The sequence below is a fragment of the Anabas testudineus genome, chromosome 1, assembly GCF_900324465.2.
Source record: "Anabas testudineus chromosome 1, fAnaTes1.2, whole genome shotgun sequence".
In the NCBI taxonomy this organism is placed as follows: Eukaryota; Metazoa; Chordata; class Actinopteri; order Anabantiformes; family Anabantidae; genus Anabas; species Anabas testudineus.
Window position 1 is genome coordinate 21,973,626 of NC_046610.1, and position 22,456 is coordinate 21,996,081.

General features: G+C 37.9%; 1 protein-coding gene across 3 annotated transcripts in view; it reads right to left on the reverse strand.

Annotated features, from left to right (window-relative positions):
* dnah6 (dynein, axonemal, heavy chain 6) overlaps positions 1-22,450 on the reverse strand; it is a 46,794-nt gene extending 24,344 nt beyond the window's left edge. Inside the window, exons 1-42 of one of the 3 annotated variants that reach the window (XM_026360264.1) lie at positions 22,351-22,450; positions 21,785-21,881; positions 21,550-21,626; positions 21,238-21,417; positions 20,630-20,971; positions 20,358-20,492; positions 20,125-20,227; positions 19,968-20,034; positions 19,598-19,760; positions 19,390-19,494; positions 19,124-19,228; positions 18,049-18,138; positions 17,842-17,962; positions 17,014-17,165; positions 16,531-16,683; positions 16,113-16,364; positions 15,822-15,950; positions 15,602-15,715; positions 15,308-15,451; positions 14,990-15,145; positions 14,799-14,849; positions 13,459-13,551; positions 13,236-13,355; positions 12,724-12,904; positions 12,506-12,602; positions 12,150-12,378; positions 11,123-11,287; positions 10,450-10,560; positions 10,170-10,295; positions 9,829-9,984; positions 9,424-9,585; positions 8,231-8,368; positions 7,223-7,390; positions 6,972-7,120; positions 5,965-6,072; positions 4,565-4,691; positions 3,727-3,939; positions 3,420-3,641; positions 3,188-3,310; positions 1,872-2,054; positions 1,537-1,680; positions 144-365 (exon numbers count right to left, since the gene is read on the reverse strand). In XM_026360264.1, the coding sequence (XP_026216049.1) occupies positions 144-365; positions 1,537-1,680; positions 1,872-2,054; positions 3,188-3,310; positions 3,420-3,641; positions 3,727-3,939; positions 4,565-4,691; positions 5,965-6,072; positions 6,972-7,120; positions 7,223-7,390; positions 8,231-8,368; positions 9,424-9,585; positions 9,829-9,984; positions 10,170-10,295; positions 10,450-10,560; positions 11,123-11,287; positions 12,150-12,378; positions 12,506-12,602; positions 12,724-12,904; positions 13,236-13,355; positions 13,459-13,551; positions 14,799-14,849; positions 14,990-15,145; positions 15,308-15,451; positions 15,602-15,715; positions 15,822-15,950; positions 16,113-16,364; positions 16,531-16,683; positions 17,014-17,165; positions 17,842-17,962; positions 18,049-18,138; positions 19,124-19,228; positions 19,390-19,494; positions 19,598-19,760; positions 19,968-20,034; positions 20,125-20,227; positions 20,358-20,492; positions 20,630-20,971; positions 21,238-21,417; positions 21,550-21,626; positions 21,785-21,854 (5,946 nt within the window). In that variant the 5' untranslated portion in view covers positions 21,855-21,881; positions 22,351-22,450. Of the gene's footprint in view, positions 1-143; positions 366-1,536; positions 1,681-1,871; positions 2,055-3,187; positions 3,311-3,419; positions 3,642-3,726; positions 3,940-4,564; positions 4,692-5,964; positions 6,073-6,971; positions 7,121-7,222; positions 7,391-8,230; positions 8,369-9,423; positions 9,586-9,828; positions 9,985-10,169; positions 10,296-10,449; positions 10,561-11,122; positions 11,288-12,149; positions 12,379-12,505; positions 12,603-12,723; positions 12,905-13,235; positions 13,356-13,458; positions 13,552-14,798; positions 14,850-14,989; positions 15,146-15,307; positions 15,452-15,601; positions 15,716-15,821; positions 15,951-16,112; positions 16,365-16,530; positions 16,684-17,013; positions 17,166-17,841; positions 17,963-18,048; positions 18,139-19,123; positions 19,229-19,389; positions 19,495-19,585; positions 19,761-19,967; positions 20,035-20,124; positions 20,228-20,357; positions 20,493-20,629; positions 20,972-21,237; positions 21,418-21,549; positions 21,627-21,784; positions 21,882-22,350 lie in introns of those variants that run through there. The other 2 variants (XM_026360263.1, XM_026360265.1) reach the window with 2 other exon arrangements.
* Between the last annotated feature and the right edge of the window lie 6 nt (positions 22,451-22,456).

Consider the following 22,456-nt stretch of genomic DNA (forward strand, 5'->3'; position numbering starts at 1 on the left):
TTTGTAATGTCTGCTAAAGGACATGAGTGGGCAAATATTTATCTGCATTGTACATAGGTTCTCTCACATTACTTATATCCTTTAGACCACTCTGAGATAAAGTGTGGTGTGCTACAGATTCTACAGTATCCATCAATCCTTACCTTTCCCACTCCAGTATCACCAGTAAAAAGTACAGAACGCTGCACAGATAGCAGTTTCTCCATCAGGTAGCCATAGCGGACAGTGTCTGTAGTAGGAACCAGCATCTCGAAAAAGGGCTGCTCTCTCTTGTATTCAAATGAAGGGATTATCGTCTCCCAAGGGTCCAGACGCTTGTGATTAAAGTTCACGTACACACTCCACAGGGTACCATACTTTGGGAGCTACACAGTACAAGTAAATGCACATTATTCAACACACATATACATGCTTTAATGCATCTCAGAAAAGTATCTTCTTCTGTATGTAGTTAGCTAGAAAAAAAAACAACATTTAAGAAACTAAATTTACTCCCTTGCTAATTGCTTTGCAAGTTGTATTTTGTAGCGCTTCGGAGGTTTTCTCTGTGAAATGTGAATTTGTATGTACTCTGTATGTTTGTTTACCTGCATACTTCTGATACTGATGGGTGTGTGTGCAGTTTATATTCCCTAAAGCTTCACAGCCACACACTGCCTGCACTGAATTAATCTCATAGTAAACACACAAAATGTACTAACGCAAACAGTTCTCTAAAGTAAAAGTTATTTAGCATTCACGATAAACACACTAACACAAAATCATCAGTTCCTTATACCCACACAGATAAACAGATGTGGACGCATGTGGACGTTCCAGATGCTGCCGCCATGAACATTTCAGTTAGTTGTTCACTCACATTCTTATTTAAGTCAGTCATGTTCCTACCCTACTGTGCTCTGTCTCTGCCAGTGAGATATTCCCTCAATCATCTGCCAAACCACCAGCCAAGTCAGAACACTCAAACAATTAAATTTCCATTTCCTGTTAGACTGAAGGACTCATAATATCAGCCTCCAAATTCTTCTCCATATGTCTTTGCAAATCATTTTATAAGACTAGTAGGTGAGGTAGAATAATGATATGCAACAGACTTAAACCTTTGGCACAAAACACATCCTTGTTATCTGATTTAACTTTCCAATATGTTCCTTGTAGTCCACTGAAGATATTATTAAAATGTAAAATACGCACACTCCATTTCACTGTCTTCATTTCAACTGATAACACAGTATCCTGCTTTAGATTAGCTGTGCTTCACATAGATACAGTACATACAGTAACAAAAGTACTTAGATAATATATGATATAATATATTACTATGGTAATATACAATATAAGCTTACATTCAGGCCTTTTCACATTTTCGCTTTTATACCAAAAAAAACCTTTCGGTAATACAGCACAGTACATGTTGCATGCTGTTATAACATCATTGTCTTGATCAGGGTATTAATAATAGGTGGTGGATGATAAGTTAAAATCTGCCTGAATACCTTTCAGGTATTACCTTTGTCTTTGTGCACAGGTACATACCTTAACATTGTTGTTGTCTTCAAACTGCTCTGTCACAAACGAGTCAAAAGCATCCCAGTGACAACTGGTCAAGTTGCCACCTATTGCCCACAGGTAGCAGAATATAAAGGTTTGACATAATACACCGTTCAGATACTTGGGATCCTGACACCATCACAGACAAACACAAAAGACAAACAAGCTCAATCAGTAAGCCACAGTATGTTCCAACATGCCCTTGTCAAACATTGATTGTATTTGTCATTACAGAACTTTGTTTGATTGTGCAAAATTGGTCTTTGTGTGGCACCAACCGATACAGAGTAAAGCGACCGTAAACTTTGTGTTTAATGTACCATTTTGAGGTCTGGGCCTCCTTGGCCCAGTAGCAGTGCCTCCAGCAGGAAACACAGCGTGGTGACTTTACTGATGTCCACCTGGCGAATTGCCTGGGAGCAATGCTTTAACACAAACTGAAGACCCTTCTCCACATATTGCTCAAACAGCTCCAGCAGGTACTGGCGCACTGAGTCTGGGAGCTAGATAAACAGCAGGGATGAAGGGAAGAATGTTTACTAAACAGATGATGGAATTATAATTTTATATTTTTATTTTTAATTTTATATTTTTATCCAATATAAAATCCAATATCTCTGGGGTATTGTAATGTTATTTTGTTATTATGTTCAGATTTAAAGACGTCTTTGTATAAGCTTTCACTTTCTTAGATTCTTATTTCTTCTGCAAAAGTTTTTTTTCTGCATATTGTGAGTGTATGCATAGCTGAATATATTTGGTAGAGGATGTTTCTATATTGATGTGTGCAGGTAAAATAGTGCATATATGACATATGTTACAATTATTGTATTTCCTACTCTGCAAATGAACAAATTAAACCACAACGTTGGATGATGAGGTTAAGCTTACACAATCCTTTAACTACATAAGCACTAACATAATCTTAACAGGTATAGTACGGGGAACTGTATTAGACAGAAGAAAAACAAGAACAATAAATATGGGTTATCTTCTCCCTGTCCCTGAGAGACGCAGAGAATCGGACTCTCTCAGTAAAAACATCTAAGTGAAAATCAATACACATTTAATTAAAAACTCTAATAAACTCTATCTTTAACAAATTTGTTGAAAGTATAATCAAATTTATCTCATACAAAGCATAAAGCAACACTTAAACTAACAAAAGAATGTTAAAAACCTAATTGACGTAGCCTAATGGAGAGGTTGAACTAAACAAAGGATTGAGAAAAATGAGAGACAGCAGAAGCAAGGAAGAAATTAGTACACTCTCTACAAAGAAAAAAAAAAGGCTCAGTCAATTAGACGTGGAGACAGAGAGACAGTTGATAGGAGCAATGACCTGCTCTCACTGCTGTGTTAAGTTATGCTAAAGAGTATCACAACTAACGTTGCAAGCTAGAAACTTTGATGTGATGTGCTGTCATCAATGTTTATGCTGAAGCTGTAATTGCACTATGGTCTGAAAAGGTAGATTACAATTCATATATCAGTGCACTCGCACACACAAAATACAACAGCATTGATGAAGGTTGAAAAACATGAACTTTTAACATTGGATTTGATGTTTAAACAATTGTTTGAATCTCTTTTACAATAAATAGAGAGGGAATAATAGAGATAGAGCATGCATAACCTTGTCTCCAAGACTAGTGATCCATGTCTGCACATAGGGCATCCATTTGAGCTCATCAGGATCAATATATACCATGCCACAGCGGCTGACTGTGGCTGGCGATGCCACAGCCAAGTCCTGGACCTGAAAAACACAGGTAATGAAGGCATCTAAATAAAGGAGCCTCACATATAGTAGAGTCACTTCTTAACTCAACAGAACAAATGCTCCTCTCACTCTATCCTGCTCTAACCTCAAACACCATATGTATGGATGGAGTAAGTTTGATGCGCTCGCTGTTAGCCAGACAGAGCATCTTGTTATCGTCAAGCACTGTGTTCATGTTCTCAATCCACAGAGCATCAACAGGCCCATCGCAGATCACCCATTTGTGGTCATCACTTGTGTCACTGACTGCATCACGGACACTCAGAGCCATCAGTCCATCACGCCACTCCAGTGTTAGTGTGTTAACCTAAGGAGTTGAAGTGAATAATTAATGTGTGTAGAGAAAAAAAATTAAGAAGCAACTGTATTATTCATACTCCTGTCTACAGTACCTCTCCATAGAGCTCTCCCATTGTGACAGATTTTGGGTTGAGGACATAGGTCTTGACAGGCTGATAAAAGGGGTTGTTAGCCGTGTGCCCTGTGCGATGGAGGGTCTCCAGTGTGTCTGCCAGGATGGTGTATACAGTGGTCTTACCTCCACCAGCTGGCCCGACCAACATCACACCATGACGCACTAACATGGTCTCATAGAGTTGAATCACCTAGTTGTATAAAAAAAGAAAAAGCAGAGAAAATATTGGAAACATGGAGCAGTTATACAAGTACACATCAAATCCAATATAAAAATCCAATATCTCTGGGGTCAATATATACAATATACATTTTTTTCTCATAACATAATAAATATTTCAAACATTTTTTTGAAGATTTACATCAGCTGGGTTTTGGGTTGAGTGCCCCAGTCTGGGGTAGAGAAGTCAGAAACCATGGAGTGACAATCTAACATGCTCTTCTCATAGTATTTTATTGACAGTACAAAGAAATGAAGGTTGAAATTATTTATCTTTTAATCTTAGAGATACAATGTGCAGAATCAAAATCCATCCACTTTCCTCCTCCTTCCTGCTTTGGTATGCTCTGTTATAGATGCAATAAACGTGAATGCTCAAAAGTTATTATTAATGCAGAAATAATTGAGATTCTTTGATTGGTTAGAAGCAAATACATGTTTGAAGTTAACATCTCTGCATTGCTGGAGGTCCAGGTTAATGAGCTTCAGGAGGCTTTGACAGCACACATTAAGATAGATTTTTGGTTTTAAGGAAAAAAATAAAAATAATAATTCAATATATTCAAACTAATAAAAGATCATCACTTTTACGGTACCTTCTTGGTCATGCTGGGAAGTGGCTGCAGGTTTCTCTTAATCAGAGACTCCAGAATGGTGGAGTGCAGCACACCATAGTCATGCTCAGGGATACAAACGCCAGGGAACAGGTCAGACAGGATACCACTGCAGCGCGGAATGGCATAATGAACACATATATACTAGAGATCAAAATTAGACAACAGACTACAATTTCCTAAATGTCAAAATCACTGCTTAGTCCTAATTGAAATGATCTAAACAAGAGTAACACAGAATCTAAAAAATTGGAAATATTGGAAAAAGAACACTGATGAAAATTAGAGAACACTTTCAGATGCTCCACCAGTTCATTACTGAGCAGGGTAAGGATCTGTCTCATCATACAGTGTCTCAACATTTAAGAGCAATTGGACTGAAAGCCCGCTCTGCAGTGACCAAACCTCTCATTAGCTGAAAAAATCAAAAGGCTAGACTTTGCTGAGGAGCATGATATGTGAACAGATTTGTCCAAAGTCCACTTTAGTGATGAAAGCAACTTTAATTTATTTGGGTCCGATAGGAAACATTATGTTTGTTGTGAATGCAAATGTTTATGAGGACCTTCTTCCACAACATGCAGTTCCTTCTCTGCATTTGTAAGCCAACAATTTTCATGCAGGAGAATGCCCCCTGTCACACAGCCAAACGGGTAAAGCAGTTCTTTGAAATTGAAAGCATTGAAATAATGTAATTGCCAGCCTAGAGTCCTGATCTAAACCTAATAGAAAACCTCTGGAAAATCCTTGAAGACAAAGATATGGCCAAAAAAACTACTGCAGTTAAAGAACTGTGGAAGAGACCGAAAGAAGAGTGGACCAAAATCACTCCAGAGCAGTGTGAGAGAATAGTGATGCCCTGTGGCCTCAGGTGTGCTCTAGTCATTCAAAGCAAGGGCTTGTACAGTTCCTACTAATTGTTGACTGTTGTAACATTCAAAAACTTTAGTTGTTATCTTTCTCCGTGCTACAGTTATTGTTGTTGTCAAATTTTTAACAATGTGTTTTTTTGTCAAAATTAAGGTTTTATGTTTAAGTAATTTGACTATTATGTAAAACACTGTTCTAGTAGAATGGTACACAACAAAAATTGCTTTAAATGTTGAGCAATGACGATTACACTATTTACGAGAAAATCAAGTGTTCATAAATTGTTCTCTAATTTTGATCTTCAGTGTATACTTTTCAGACACACAAAAGAAAATAACTGCTTTCAAGTACAATATAACAATATTAAAAAACATCACACCTTTTACTCACTAGAATTTATCTCACACAGTGCTGGCATCCATTTTAAATGACCTTCTATTTTCAACTACAACATGTATGCAGTTGAAGAACCGTAAGTTAGATGCACTTCTCACCGTATTTTATAGACTCACCCAAACAGCAAAGCATCATCAGTGAGGAACTTTGGGAGGTTGGAATCCCTCAGAGCTCTGATAAGAACCACGTCTTCACTGAGGTTGGGGTTATCTCTCTTCAGAGACCTACGAACACGTAAATTGTTGCTTTACAAATTGCATTCATTTTCACGTAAAGTTTATCATACATCAAGCGTGTTTTTTATAATACAAAGTACATTCATTGCAAATACAGTGCAATGAATGCAATAAAGATAACAAGCAGGCAAGGTGAGCTAATATTGCACAACCTAATTTTCACAACAAGCTGGCTCAACTTGACTGTATAAAAACAGGGTAAAAAAAACATTAGACATTAATGTGGGACATAATGAATGTGTGCCTAGCGTGGTAGGAGAAGGCTCACAGGAGTAATATGTAGGCAAAGACAAACAATGAACCACAAGTCGATAACAAGAGTTCCCTGAGCTTCAGCTAATAACCAGCGTGCGTAGGAATGACTTCACTACATATGGTCAAGAGGATCCGTTAAATCTATTTGTGCACCCACGCAGTTAAGCAACAACTGTGTTGTTGCTGTTCTCAAATCTTCCTTTTGCCCAGCTAATCTTCTTCTTCATGTGTCTCAATGCTTTACCATTTGAGGTATGTCCATGCACATTTGACCAGGCGAAGGAATTTTACTCAGACACAAAGTGAATTTAGTGCTTATTTCTGTTGAAAAACTTGCTAAAAAAGTGAGTTCAGCAATAACAATGGGTGTCTAATCCATTAATGATTACTGGTTCTGCAATAATACAGATGTGCACTGAGTAGCAGATTTTACATCTAACAATAACAACCTTTCAGAGCACGCTCTCTTTGGTGCACTGGGGATAAATATACTGAATGTCTTAAGGTGTGTGTGTTGGTGTGTGTCACAATCACAGTGGTCCAGACTGGGATATTTCAGAAAAGCAAATGATTGTTTATATCTGCGTAAAATTGAATTGACATGTGTTTTAGTGTTGATGTGATGATCTGACCCAGCCATGACCAGGACAGACTTGACGGCTCTCATGCCAAAGTCATAGTGGTCCTGTTGGGACAGCTGCTCAGAGCACAGCTTGTACATCTGGGTCATCTTCCTCGCTAGGGTCTTACTGGACTCAAAACCTTCTGAATATAAAATCACCTGGAATCAGCAGAGAAGAGAAATAAGGCAATGGGAAACTGACATAATAGAAAAATAACCCAGCGTATATAACAACACACTCACACACACAGAGCCTGTTACCTCAGCAATGAGTGCATAGTTTGGCACCATCATGGCTATGGGTCTAAAGAGAGCTTTAAGATTGTCAGGTAGCTCTGTTCTGCCAGCGTAGCCTGGGTTCATGGTGATGAACGCAGCACACGTCATCACCAGCTTGATCTCCCGGCCCTCAAATTGAAACCTCGACAGCTGCATAGCAAACAGAGTTGAGTGAGATATTTGTTTTTATGTTTGAGTAAAATGTCTTAAACACCTTAACAAGCAAGTCAAGTGTGTACAGAAGTGATGTGTGGCACTCATTCCTCTTTATTTTATGTTAGTTGTAGTAGTTTCCAAGATGATGGTCTTTTAACCATCTCAAACAACAGCAAACTAGCTGGCTGGCTGTTTAATGTGATGTCACATAGTATACACTGCTTTTCATCTATTTAAATTATTAGTGTTTTGTGACAGATGTAAATATCTACAATCACTAATTTATAATGACAAAGTAAAAACATGTTACTGAAATTCTCATTCACAAAAATATTCAGACTCTTTATTTGTGTACATGGAACCCCTTGGACAGCAATTACAGTTTTGTTCATGGGTAAGTTCCTACATCTTTTGTACACTTGGATTTGGACAGTTTATATAGGCATGATTGATGGGAGTGGGATTTCATGGTTTGGTTTTTGTTCTGATGTTCAGTGTGAATTATGAGATCTCATATTTGTAGGTCTGTGCCTTTATAAAATATGTATAAAACCTGACAGGTGGACCCCAGTCAGGTTTTAAATATATCTAAAGGACAACCAAAGCTAACAGAAAGCACCGGACCACAATGAGGAGTGCAAATCAATGAATCTGAATCCTTTTGTAAATTAGAAATTTCAATATAGGTTAATGAACTTCCAAAACACATTTTAAATTACATTCTGAAGCTACTGTACTTACAGAACAGATGTAAAGCTAGCAAATCATTTTACACAGACAAAGCCAAAGTCATAGCAGTGCCTAATAATCTCTCTACGTACAGTAAGGGCGTACCTTAGCAGCTTTAGCATTTCGTATTGTTATGAGTTGCTGAGCAATTACAGACAACACTTCAATGTCTATTCGGTTAAATTCATCAAAACAACACCAAGCTCCAGACTGGGCAAGTCCACTGAAGAAACGACCCATCATCTGGAAGAGAGACATGTGATGGATTAAAAACAGGAAGAAAATTACAACAGGAAGATCGTAATGCAGTGACATATACAAGCCTGGGTTGTCAATTACATTCTTTAAAGAACTGTTTGATGTTTTGTTTTAATAATTACATTAATACACATAATTCCTTTAAAATCAGCTTGGGATCAACTTGTTCTGTGGCAATTGATAGTGATTTTTTTTAAATAACCATAAAATAAAATACCTTAATTAAATCATATAGTTCCAAAAATATCTGCCACATTAAGAACACACAATATGTACATTTGTAACTACAATTACACAAATTCCACTATGCATGCATTACATTTTCTTCTACGAGAGCTACAAAGAACACTGTTGAAATGTAATAATATATCATGGACAGTAGTACTTAAGGTCAATTAAATGTTTGTAAGTCATCTAAGGCACAATGGAGCTGAGTATTAACACACAAAACCTGGCTGTGATACTTTAAAGCACTTTGCATTTCAGGTACAGCAGGTGTAAAGAGAATTGCTTTCCAGCTGTCTTGTTGGTATGTGCTTAGAGCTGCACATCACAACACTATTTAACAATAAATTACAATGCAGAGTGTGTCTCAAGGTTAAAGACCCTAACGGAATTTTTGAGACAAAAAAATAAAAAAAATAAAGATTTTTTCTTATATATAACTGGTTATTGTATTTGAACATATGAGCATGTGTGTGACATCTGATTATAACTGATAATAAAATTTAATGAATTATTTACACATACAGAAACAACAAAGAACCTATAAGAATCAAAAGATCCATCAATCATATTAATCAGTCAATCGTCCAATCCTGTGTGGTGAATAATATATTTCTAATTATTTAGATTTGGCTAATGTTCAAGCTCAAACATGGCTTAAGGCAGATAACTAAAAGTCTGTTTTTCAGTGCTTTAACTGGCACAGGTCATGTGATTTGAATGCTTTTGTCATAGTGCCATCTAATGGTATTACCTTGCAATTACAGTTATATGAGCGAGCACTTTTCAGACTAAACTCAAATGTCATTGCTGACCTTGTAGTCAAGGCCATCAGAGCAGTTGAAGACCACACACTGGATGGCCAGGGCCTTAGCCAGGTCCTTGGTGGTCTCTGTTTTGCCTGTCCCCGCTGGCCCAGCTGGAGCACCTCCCAAGTCCAATTGCAGAGCCCCCATCAGACACAGGTAGCAACGGTCCTGAGCATAAGAGCAGGGTGAGATACAGACCAGGGGTAAGATTTTGGGTGTGACAGATAAACACATGACATGCTACTTGTTTCTGTTCTACCATGCACGTGCACTGTGGTACATGTCTGTGGCTAAATTAGATAACACAGTGCTCAAGAAAGTCTGCCTCAGTGAAAGCTTCTCTAACTAATGATAAACGTTGTGCTTCTATTTTTTTTATGAATAGTTTTATTATGTTAAATTTGGTAATACCGTGAGAGGTGTGATGACAAGCCTGGGACAGGCTCCCAGGTATTCATAGCCATAAATGTAAGTAGACAGAGCCATTGTGGCTACGCAGTTGTCCAAATCCAGGTCCCAGTAGTAGCGTAGCTGTCTCTGCCATTCAAAGTTAGACTTAGTATCCACCTGAAAAAGAAGGATCATGTTACCCTAAGATAGTTGGTTGTTAGAAAACTTTTCTTGTCACCTGAAAATCCCTGGTCAATATGTGTACCTATCATTCTACAGCATAAAAAGACAAGTGAAGATAAGAGCTGCTTGATGATGATTATCTGTATTTGCCCTTCTGTACCAACACTGCAATACTGTACCTTCTGTCGGACTAGATCTGTGACAATGTCTCTGGCATGGACATCAATGGTGATGAGAGCAGTGATGATATTACGATGTAAAGTAGGGAGCTGTCCTCGTACCAATGCTGCAAGGGCATTCAGCCTCTAGAATACACACAAATACACAACCACACAGACAAAAACACACATTACTGACTAAGTAGGTTGAAGTTAAAATGTAAAAATAAGGTCAAACATAAGTGTTAAATCATTAAATAACTGATTTTATACAATTTAATTTTAAACCAGTGCACTTTACATCAACGTTGGTCAATTCAAATTCCTGCAGGGCAGCAAAGTGGTCATGGTCTCCTTCAAGACAGGCATCCATATCCCTGCACCACATCATCTGTGAGATGGTCAGCACCACCTTGTGGACAAACAGAAAAACTCATAAGAAATGCTTGTCTGAGAAAAAAGACGACTGAGCTCAAAGCATCAACTTAAATGATGAAAATCAACTGCAAAATCGATCCAGGCTTTAGACAACAGCAATAATTTAGTACTGGTTCTGGCTCCTGTAAGTGAGCAAAACAACTGTTTTCACTGTAACTTATCTATATGTTCATGTTTTTAGCCCATCCAGTTTATTATGGTCTACTGTACAAGCAATTACATACGAGCCTGTTTCTTAAAAATGTTCATGTTTGTCGTCCATGCGCATTTATGCAAGTCTTTATGTAGTTATGTCAAGTATGTTTAGCTCACTACCTTAGTAGTAGACATTTTAACCAATCCTCACAACTTCGATGAGTTGTTTGAGGGTTAGGTTTAGTTGGTTGGGCTTGGCGTTAGGTAAAGGGTTAAAAATTATACATTTAGTTGACATGATTAAGTTCAGGGAAAGAGGTTAGATAATGCATAATGTCAGTAAGTGTGCTCACAACTATATAAAAAAAAAACTAATTTCTGTGTGTCATCTGTATGAGTACCTGTGATGGATGTCCAGCCACCACCCATTCCTCCCTAGATGTCACCTGGTAGTCTGCGATTGCGGCTTTGCTGAGGCGTCGCAGCGAGACAAACATAGCCTCCTCCACTTTACAAAGCCAATCTTCCACATTGCCTTGAGCCTTTAAACCTTTAGTCAAGCCCACCTACACACAGAGGAAGACAAGATTAGTTACAGTTGAGAATATGATTACATCTGTCTTGTGTTTTTATTAAAGGTTCACCGTGAATTCTTATGGTCGGTTCCCTCAACCTATATTTACCATTTGTGATTGAAGAACTGGGAGGGTGATAACTAATAACCCCTTGTGGGGGGTCGCAAAGTCTGGTAGAGCAAGTGAATGAGCAATCAGTGCATGCAAAATTGTCATTGCACTCAAAAATGTATCATTATCCTTGATACAGAATTTGAGATATCAACAATACCACAATGATAGCTGTCGTAAAATTTGCAAAGGAGAAAGGACTCTATTACATACAAAGAAATCTAAATCCAGAGCAAAGACAGTCAGCAGTCACAGACCAGCCCTACTGTATAGTGGAGGACAAGGCTTGTCATTCCTACATTGGCAGACTAGAATTAGCTGCTATGAACTTTTTCTTGTGTTTGTGTTCTCAACTAATCTGTAGTTTCTAAAAGATACTACATAATGTTTGTAATTTATCACGTCTGGTTTTTGCTTTAATTACTGTTTGTATATGTTTTATGCATTTTTAAATTTGAGAATACATTTTATGCAAGCACTCTACTACTACTACTCTTTTAGGGTTGTCTAAGCAGTAAGTCAACTCAAAATGTCACTAAACATGCCTGGTCACAGGATAACTATTACGCAAGATATACGTACATTAAGGAAAGTAGCATAAAATTGTGATCTTCTTTTCACTTTCTCTCTTTTTTTCCAGCAAGGACTATAACAAAGAAGTTCCTCTCTGCCATGGACAGGGGGAGCAAAACACAGTCGGGGAGAATGATGACTAAAAGTGTTAAGGTTACTTAAACCTGACCTTCTCTCCCTCAGGAGAGACCATATTCAGTATGTCTTTGCTGTAAATGGTCTCCTGTTCTCCAGCATCCAGAGTAGTTGCTGTAGCACCAGAAGGTTGTTCACGTAATAATGCAAAATCTAGCCGCGTAATTGCATCAAAACACTTCCTGAGGTGTGGCTGCACGGCCTGAGGGTTTCTTGTCTGGGCCAAGATCTTTAGGAGCTCGTCATTGGATAAGAAGTAAAACCTGCAGGGAATAGAGTAACTATGAATATCACTCATTTCCCACAGGATTTAAAAAGTTGGTAATAAAAAATAAAAATGCCAAATATGGTAAAAGTGTGTTTTTCTAATATGCAACCAAGCATGTGTACCTGGGGAAGATGACTCTTTTTGACTCCAGATAATCTTCCAAACACTTCTGTATCTCATCCAAAAGAGCATTGTTGTGCTGAAAAGTCTCCAACAGATCTGTACAGGATAAAAAGGCTGTGTTCAATGTGACAGTGTAATTTCCTGTGCATCTGTGAGCATGTGTGAGCATGTGCTATTCACGTTTGTATTTTTTAACCCATGCTGTAAGGTCACTCACCAGGCTGTGTGGCTGCTTTGAGAGCATTGGGCATTTTCTTCACTCGTGCCATGATCTCCTTCCAGGACTTGTCCACCTTAAGAAACATCTTGGATTCAGCAGGTAGCTGCCTCTTAATGTCTGGGGCCAAGAAGATACTCTCTAGGTACAGCCAGTTCCTTTGGCATGTAAGCCACTCATCCTGTAAAAGGAAGATTCAAAGAGGAAATGGAGAAGAAACAACTCGAACAGTCGGATAAATAGTGATTACAATGTAAAAGCAGGGAGAATTAAAGGGCTAAAAGAAAAATAATTAGTAATCTGCAGTGTTAAATGTGATACTGTTTAGTCTTTCTTTACATTACCTGACATATAGAAATCAATAAACATTAACAAAGCATAACTACTTTTGCAGCCACTAGGGAGAGCAACTGTGTAACATTTGAAACCAAAATCAAAGTCAAAACCTGCATTTAGCTAGACCTGGAGGTGAATTAAATATAAGTCTACACCATTCTATTCTACACCTTTACCAGTGTTTGGTTGAAGAGGTTCAGCTGTCTCAGAAACTTATCCACCTTGAGCTTGATGGGAGCTACATAGCGAGAAGATGCTGCTGTACCCACATTGATTATGCTGTCATCCAAGAGTACCTTCACAGTAAACAAACATGGAAACACACATTCAGACATGCTCAAACACTGCTGTTTTTTTAAAACCGATTCTTCTTCTGTTGGGAGTTTAGAATGTTACTACCTGGATTTCATCTGTGCCTCCCAGGATGAAGACTTCTTTGGAGTCCCCATGAGACAGGACAGTGAACTCAGTGGTCTTCCAGACCTCCTCTGCCTGCATGGCTCATTAAGAGGGCAGAGAGTAAACAACAGAGGGTCACTTTAATTTATTCCCGAAACATGTTTCTGCATGTATGTGTTCTATTCTAAAGACAAAGAGATATTTCAGGGAGAAGAATAGAGGTCACAGCTCATTTTGACAAAGTGACTCTGTACTCCTGGCTACACTTATGTATCAAGACTGTACAGATGCTAAATCAGTTAGCTATACTAACATATCACTCCAGTTTATTGTTCTATTGTTATATAAAATAACTTGATGCTACAGATGTTGTTGTTTTGTTTATGAATAGTGAAAATGAAAAATGAAAAATTTAACTATATACTCTAGGTATTGAAAGTATGTTAACAAGGTTTTCATTGTCCTCAGAAATATAAATATGTATAAAAGGAAAATCTGATATTTTTTGGAATGAGACTAATTCAATTTCTTGTTAGTTACAGGACACTTATATCCGCTTAGAACAAAGACTTATGTTTAGAAGAAACAGCTAGCCCGGCTCTGGATAAAAAAAGGTAAACAAAACAAAACAAAAGAAAACAATGAAAATGTTTGAAAAAATGATTTCAAAAACTTTGGATAGACCAGCTATTTCTTCTGTTTCCACACTTTATTCTAAGCTAATTAGTCTTCTTGGCTTTTCCTCATAGATATGTGACTAGTATCAATCTAACTTTTGGTAAGAAAAGGGAATAAGCATAAGAAAACTGTTCATTTAAATGGAAATACTATATATCTAGCCACTCTTTTCAACTCTGTACATCCCCCACAAATCTCTCACACACACACACACACACGCACACGCACACACACACACACACACACACACACACACACACACACACACACACACACACACACACACACACACATTATTTTCCTATTGTGAAAAGCCTGCCTGTCCTCTCCTTTTCATCAAAATTGTCAGTCTGCTATGGTGGAGAGGGCATTGCTTTTACAGTAGAAAAATGTAGTGCTATTTCCTTGCAGCACCATTTTGATTCTTTGAGTGATGTGTTAACAATGGTTTCCTAAACAAAGAGTATGTGCCATGACCTGCATTTTAAAAAGTAAAAGTAACTTGAGTCATCTTAGTCATTAAATCGGCATATGTGGGTGCAAAAATTGTATGATCAAAAGTAATTGATGTTTTAACAAACAGTTAAGTGTGGTTTCTTTAATAAATATAGTGTACATGGACATAAAATATCTTTACACATATCAAGAGGTTCTCTACGCACCTTTGCAATAATTGCCTCCACTGATGCCTCTCCCGAAGCCTGTCCTGACACCTAAAAGTCAAGAGTCCAGTTTCAGGTAACATAAAGATGTATAATGTAACATTATTTATTAATTATTTCACAGAGTTAATAATCAGAGGTAGGACGTTTTTCAAAAAAAGCTCACATCTATAATTATTTTTATATGTTACCTCCTGTATCTCCATGCCATAGGAAAAGACATTGATTTCCTCCAAAACAGCCACAGTAAGCTCTTCTACATTCAGGGATGTCCCCACAACAGACTCTAGGCTCTTCCAGTGTTCTGCCTTCATACACGGGTTGCGAAGATCAGTGATCACAGGCAGCTAAAGAAAAACAAGTTAATATGGTTTAGACAGAATCTAAAGCAAATTGGCTATATAACCAGTACATGCTTGCTCTCCATGTTTGGAACATTTGCAATAACATAAATTGTGTTATTCTTCCCTTAAACTGTATGTATATGTCATTCAATACACAATACCCACCCTCTGTTTCATGACTTCCACCTTTTCCTTTACATGTGTAACCACGTTGTTACGTGGCAGACCCTTCTCCAGCTGGTTGACATATTTACTATATTTGTTGACCTGTGAGCTGAACTGCTCCAGGTCCAACTGCTGTATTGTGCTCTGGGGAGGAGTGAACGTGGGTTCAGTAAAGCTCAGTAAAACTCAGTAAAGCTTAGAATAGAGGAATAGCTGCTAACACTTCTCTTCACATTATACCTTATGAATGTTCAAGTTTACACAAACAGTACACTCTTGTTAGATGCACCTCACCTGCCGCCATCCGTCCTGTAGAACATCCCATTTTTCCACACAGTCCCACAACAGCTGCTTCAGCCTATACTCTGCAGTTAAATCATCCAGGGCATCAAACTTGGTCACCTCCACCTTCATTATCCCATATAAGGGACAAAACAAATTGATGACTTGTCCTGACATGTTTTATTGGAAGGATCAATTTGAATTACATGTAGAATGTAGAGAATTACAGTACCTTGAATTTCTTCTGGTAGGAGGTGTAGGTGGAAGCCTGGGACTGCATCTCATCTATGGAAATCTGGATCTCTTCCAGCAGCAGATGCACTTGGGAGGACTCCGCACTGATGTCTAAGATTTGTGGATCCTAGTTACAACAAACCACAGGGTAAACAAGCAGACATTTGCAGTACATAGACACACCTTCTGTAACAAGCTTCGATATTAAAACAACTTAATAGGTTGCAAATTAAGTCTAGGACCGTGTCTATATTTGAATAACACCAATATTTAATTCAACTTCCCACACCTGTAACTTAAGCTTGATGTTCATGACCTCCTTATTCAACTCTTTTATGTCCATGTGCATAGAAGTGCAAAATCTGTCCATGCTGGCATCCTTTTCTGCCACTGCCTTATCAATGATGATATGCAATGAGTTAATGGAAGGCTGCAAGGTGGCGAAAACAACCAGGTCCTCAGGTGGCGTGGGAATTGAATACATGTTGATAAGATTGTACATCTGACATACTGTCTCCTGCTCTTCCTCTAACACTGTAATCTGGAAAGAGGGAGAAAAAGAAAGTGAAGATGTAAAGTTTAGAAGGATGGAGTCAAACACAAAAAGTAAAAAAAATATATATGTGAGAAAGGTAGATGGAGAAAAGAAGAGAAATTCATGCTGTTTTGATTTTTAAAAAAAAATTGTTCTATTGTAAAAATCTTACCCTTTCCTGAATCTCATCCAGGAATATGAGGGAGCTGGCTAACTCAGCTGTTGTAGAGGGAGCAAACTCTAGTTTGAACTGGGCTTCACAAGCCTCTGCAATGACAGAATCTAGCTTCTTTTTAGCCAGCTGGGTGAGCATCTCGTTGACGACCTGGAAAGGATATTCAGAGCAAAGCAATTACTTCTATGTGCTGTTAACATTTTTGGATTGCAAAGCATTCCTTCTAGTCAGATCACTCACTGGGTCAGTGGACCTTGCCTATACTTTCATATTAGTGAGATATATTAAACCCAGTAAAACTCCACTCCCCTTTAATTCAATTCATTTTTTTGTCTTGGTCAAAGAATTTACAAAATGCTCAAGCCAGCTAAAGGTGGCGGAGCAAAAATGTTAAATACTAAATCTATCCATATCAATGATATTTGGCAAAAATGTGCGTGTGCATGCTCAGATTTTGTGTGCACATATGCTTGTCCATACTTCTAGACAGCGGAGAGGGGAAGACACAAGCTTCTCTTTGAGCTGGGTTTTGTCCACAAGCAGCAAACCAAGATGCCTCTTTTGCTGGATGACTAAGGCCTCCTTATGCTCACTGTGGTATAACTCCAGTGCTTTTTTAAAGAAGGACAAACCTGTGAAATGGAGTTAACAGTCAATCAATCTAAAACAACAATGCTTGGTATTTTGCCTGCTTAACTACAAATTGTCAGTGTTTTGCATACTGTTTGACCCATTTTCTTTATTGTGGCTGTTTAAATGGTACAGTAGGGTTTGACGTTTTTGACAATGCTGCTTGTGAATGTAAACCAGGTAGGTAATGGTGGTGTATTTAAAAAGGCTTTGCTCAATTTTACTTGATTTTACATGACATTTTTCTTATGTCTGAAATAAGAATTTCTGTAAATCAATTTTTACATTATATAGAAGAAAAATCTATCACTATCATTCTCTGGCAAATACGGTATATGTATAAAATAAAGCTATGATATGACCTTTAAAGGTAGATGAAAGGTTGTTTATGGCCACTTGTAACACTATGGAGCAATGTTCTGCTAAACATACTGTATATACAGTATAAAGTATAACCACATGCACTTGCAAGAAGTAAATAAAAGGAACAATGCATCTTTTAGAATATTAAGAAGAAAAGGCACACAAAAAAACAAAGTGTTGGCAGCAGAAAGTGCATCTGTTAATAAAGGCAACTTTCTAATAAAAAAAACACTATTCTCGACTGAACTGCTCTTCGTGTTGTGAGTGGGAGATGTGCTACACAAACAATGTCTGTGTTGATATGCTGTGCATCACCATGATCCTGTTGCCGCATCACATCCAGATCCAGACCGTCATTCTCCTTATAGAAAAGTCGGAAATGCTCAAAAGTGTGTGAATATACTTTTGCCGCATCAAAAGCAAATTGGAGTGATTCCTAAGTGGAAAACAAATCAGGTCCACAAATATAAAGCACTGTACAAACAAGACAGATATAGAAGAAAAAGCAAACTACAAACTAACCTTGATCTTCTGGATAATACTTTGAAGGTGGCCATCAGACTCTACGATGGATTCCAAACTGGGGCCCTTCTCATATCTATGATCTAGTTTCTAACAGTTAACAAATGCACACGCGCACACACACAACACACACACACACACACACACGACAATATTACAGATTAATTAAAATGTAAAATCTAATAAAACAGTAACATTATTAATGTATCAGCATTATCAACACTAAGGTTATCCTCCATATATGCATACAGTGGCAAGAAACAGAATGTAAACCTTTTCATATTTCATGTTTTTCTGTATTAATTTGTCATAAAATGTTATCTGATCTTCATCCAAGTCAAGAGTATTAAATATGATGCGCCTAAAATAACACAAAAAATTTTCATGTTAGTGGATGTAAACCCTTGGAATCAATAACTGGTTGACCCCCCATTGGCAGCAATAACCTCAAACAGGTCCTTCCTGTAGCTGTGGATCAGACATGTTCAGGAGGAATTTTAGCCCATTCTTCCTGCAGAACTGCTTTAGCTGTGTCATATTCTTTGGACGTCTCATGTGTGGCTCTCTTTAAGTCATTAAGACCACTCCAAAGGGCCGATTTTGTTTTTCTGAAGTCATTCTGTTGTGGACTTGCTTTGGTGTTTTTGTTTATTGTCATGTAGCATCTCTCAACTTCTACAGAGTTTCAGCTGATGACATTCTCACAATATAGAATTTTTTGATACCTTGGGAATTCATCTTTCCTCCAATCACTGCAAGCTGGGCAGGCCCTAAAGCAGCAAAGCAGGCCCAAATAATAGTGTTTCCTCCACAATACGTTACGATTAATATGCAGTGACTCTTTTATGCCAAATGTAGTTCTGTGTGTTCTTTCCAAATAGTTCAATCTTAGTTTCATCAGTCCACAAAATGTTTTGCTAATACTGCTGTTGAGTGTCAATGTGCTCTTTGGCTTCACTTCGGGCAGCACATTATATTTGCTAATACTCTTAACTTAGATGAAGATCAGATACGATTTTATGACAAATGCAGAAAAACACAAAATTCCAAAAGGTTCATGTATTTTTTCTACTACCTCAAACTCTTCAGGTACCATCAAATCAAACTCAGGATGTGCCGTGAGTGTTTTAACTGACATAACTGTCTTCTCAAACAGCCTAATGACCTCTGAAATGGTCTCCTAAAAGAAAAAACAAACACACAAAAACACATGTTTTAGGAGCACAGTGTATTGCAATTAAATGCTAATAACTAAAGTATAAACGAAAAGTTATAATATAGTAACAATAGGTCATACGATAAGTTATAGTATAACAGATCATAACATTTTAGAAAACAAACCTGAAAGTTCTCCTCAGAGGGTTTGTATGTCAAAGCATTGGTGTCCAGCATCAGCTCAGAGATGAACATTGGTTGGACATGGCATGGAGTTTCTGACTCGAGAAGCTAATAAAGACACACACCAACCGAAATAAATTCTGTTTAATGCCTTAACTAATTGCAGATAATGACAGAAGTGGCCTTATTTTTATAATACCTTCTTATCCACCTTTTCATCAGCATTTCCAGTATGCTGGTCCCACCCCTGAATTGTGTCTTGGCTGGGCGTTTGTTGTATCTTCTCCTGCAGCATGGCCAGTAGTGTAGTCACTGCATTCACCACCAAGGAGTGCAAAGTGTTGACAACTAAATAGTCAACAAGACGGATGAAGCTGGGTAGATGAGGGACAGAAATTGGATGGACTGGGTTAAGGCCTTTTTCATAGCAGCAGTAGAAGGAAAACAAACCATGTTAGCACAGTGGAATTCATGTCCAAATGTCTTCTGTCACTTACAAAAAGGGGGGTAGGAAGTGGCCTGTACACCCAAATAGAAAGCAAAAAGAATGATAAGAAAGCAAAAGTTGAAAAATTACCTACCAGATAAGACGACTGGAGAGAACAGTCATGTTGATCTGAGAAATCATTTTCTTCTCCCTTTGATCATCTGTGACAAGCAGAGTGCTATCAACACTGTGATCTATGTACAGTTTGGACATCTCTGTGTATTCATATGCTCTGTACAGTGTTTACATACTTGGCTTATCAGATTTAGACTGAGGTTCCAACATATAGCTGTGACATGCACAAAATGTCACCTCCTTTACCAGGTCTTGAAACCTCTTCAAATCATTTGATACCTGATATATAATGAAAAGAATAGGGCAGTGAGTTTCTGAGAAGGCATACAATAGTAAATGTTAAAACACAAAAATCTATGAACATAGTTCAAACATCAAGTCCAATTTCTGTATGAAAGTCCAATTGTACCTCTTTCAGTTGTTTTAACTGGGTGTCCTGGAACTCCTGCAGTGTGTAAGTGTGTTTCTTCTCTATGTGACACAAGCCTGTGTCACTAATTTGATGACACATTTTCCTGATGTCTATCAGTGCAGGACTGAGGGACTGTTTGATATATATATGTTAAATAAAATAATATCCATAATACTCACATAAATTCAAATCTTGAATGTTCCTTTCAGTGACCGCATGGACAGACTGACACAAAATTCACATTTCAGTTTCTGAACACAGTTATTTACCTGGCTGATAATAAACAAGTTGCTTTTGAGGGCTTCCCTGGCCATATGAATCTTCTTGGCACGAACTCTGACACGCCAGAAATAGAAGGGTTTCCACTTTTTGAACAGGGCAAAAAATGGGATGCGCATTATCTTGCAGTGGTATTCATACTCCTCTTCCCATCGCTTGAGGGTTACAAAATCAAACTCATCCTCACACACCGATACCACACCTGCATTACTGATCATCAAATACTCATCCTTACTGTACTCATATATTTGAACTTTGGAGGGAGTGTCCAGCTGTCCACCACTCTTAATTGAAAAGGGTCTTCTAGGGAGAGTAGGAGCTGAGACCACTTTCTGGGAGGAGAGAATTAGTTGTGGAGAGACATGAGCAAAGATAATTTTTCTATTGCCTGCACCAGACTTTTTCAAAACCTTTCAGACATTAATGCACTATTTTGTCACTTATTCTGGAAGCTAAATGGGTAGCCTAGAAGACTAAAAACTAAATTAATGTTGTTTAGAGTTTATCATTTACTAAACCACAGTATTAACAACATACATTTGTCAGAGTTATCCTTGTAGTCTTGTGTTTTAAAATCCTCTTTCCAAACATCACTGACCTTGGTGGTAGGTTGCAGAGGAGGTAACTGGACAGGCAATTGTTCACGGTGTCTGTGTGGCTGCTGTACATGTTGTATTGTCGGTGACTTCGTGTGCCATCCTGGAAAGAACATCTGCTCACGAGCCTGTAGGTGACTGAGACTGGGTTGTTTCCGTATTACACGTCTTTTCAGCACAGCCTGACATTAAGGAGAAAAAAGTTATATCTACAGAAAACTATTGTCTGAAGGCTGTGCTTTACTTTAAACCAACAGTATGAATGGGCAAATCTAAATTTGGTGTGCAGTGGATGGATTTTCATATTGTCTCACCTGTGGGTCTTTGACATGGACTGGCGGTCGTGGTATTATGGTGGAGCGCTGTAGTGCAGGCAGTTTGTGAAGCCCCTCTGGGGCAAGATGTCAAACAGAATCAAAGTTTAGTACTGACATGACACCTAACAGTTCACTAGCCAGAGCGTCTTGGTTATACTATGTGACACATAAGACTTTCCTAATACATTTTCATATAATCTAAACAGCCTTTCTTTAAATGGCCTTGACCTACCTCTGGACTCATTTTCCCTGCTTTGGCCGCGCAGGCTAGGAAGAGAGGCACTAGTAGATGCAGAGGCCATGTCATGTGTTGTCACAGGCTCTGCCAGCTGAAAGGAAGATAAACATATCGAAGAAAAAGTAGCAAAGTAACTTGACAGACACGTTGTATTATGTAAGATACTAAACCATAAGTTACATAAGTGACGTAGCTAAGTATTAACTATATTTAACGGTGAAGTACTAAGAACAATTTAACTCTAGCGTTAGCCTAGTTACTTTTACGTTAGCTATTTAAAAAATTCACACATAGTGTAATGAGCATGACATAATCTAGTTCCTATGCTAAAATAAATTGTGAACAAGCGCGGCATCAACTTTTCTGAGTTAACATATTAAGCTACATCACGTAAATAATGCTAACTTTGTCAATGCTAGCGAAATGACGTCATTTTAAGAAGTCACTACGCTAACAGCTACTGTTGTTAGTAAACTTTCCCAACTTGTATTATAACAATATATCTGAGAATTGACCTAATGGCTAAGCATTGTCTGCGAGAGATATTCAAACATGCCTACCTTATCAAATATTAAGGTCCAAAATGTTTTTATAAGGTTACTATTATAAAAACAAGATACAATGTGTTGCAGGGGTTTGCTGTCAACGGTGAGGTTTACGGTTTCC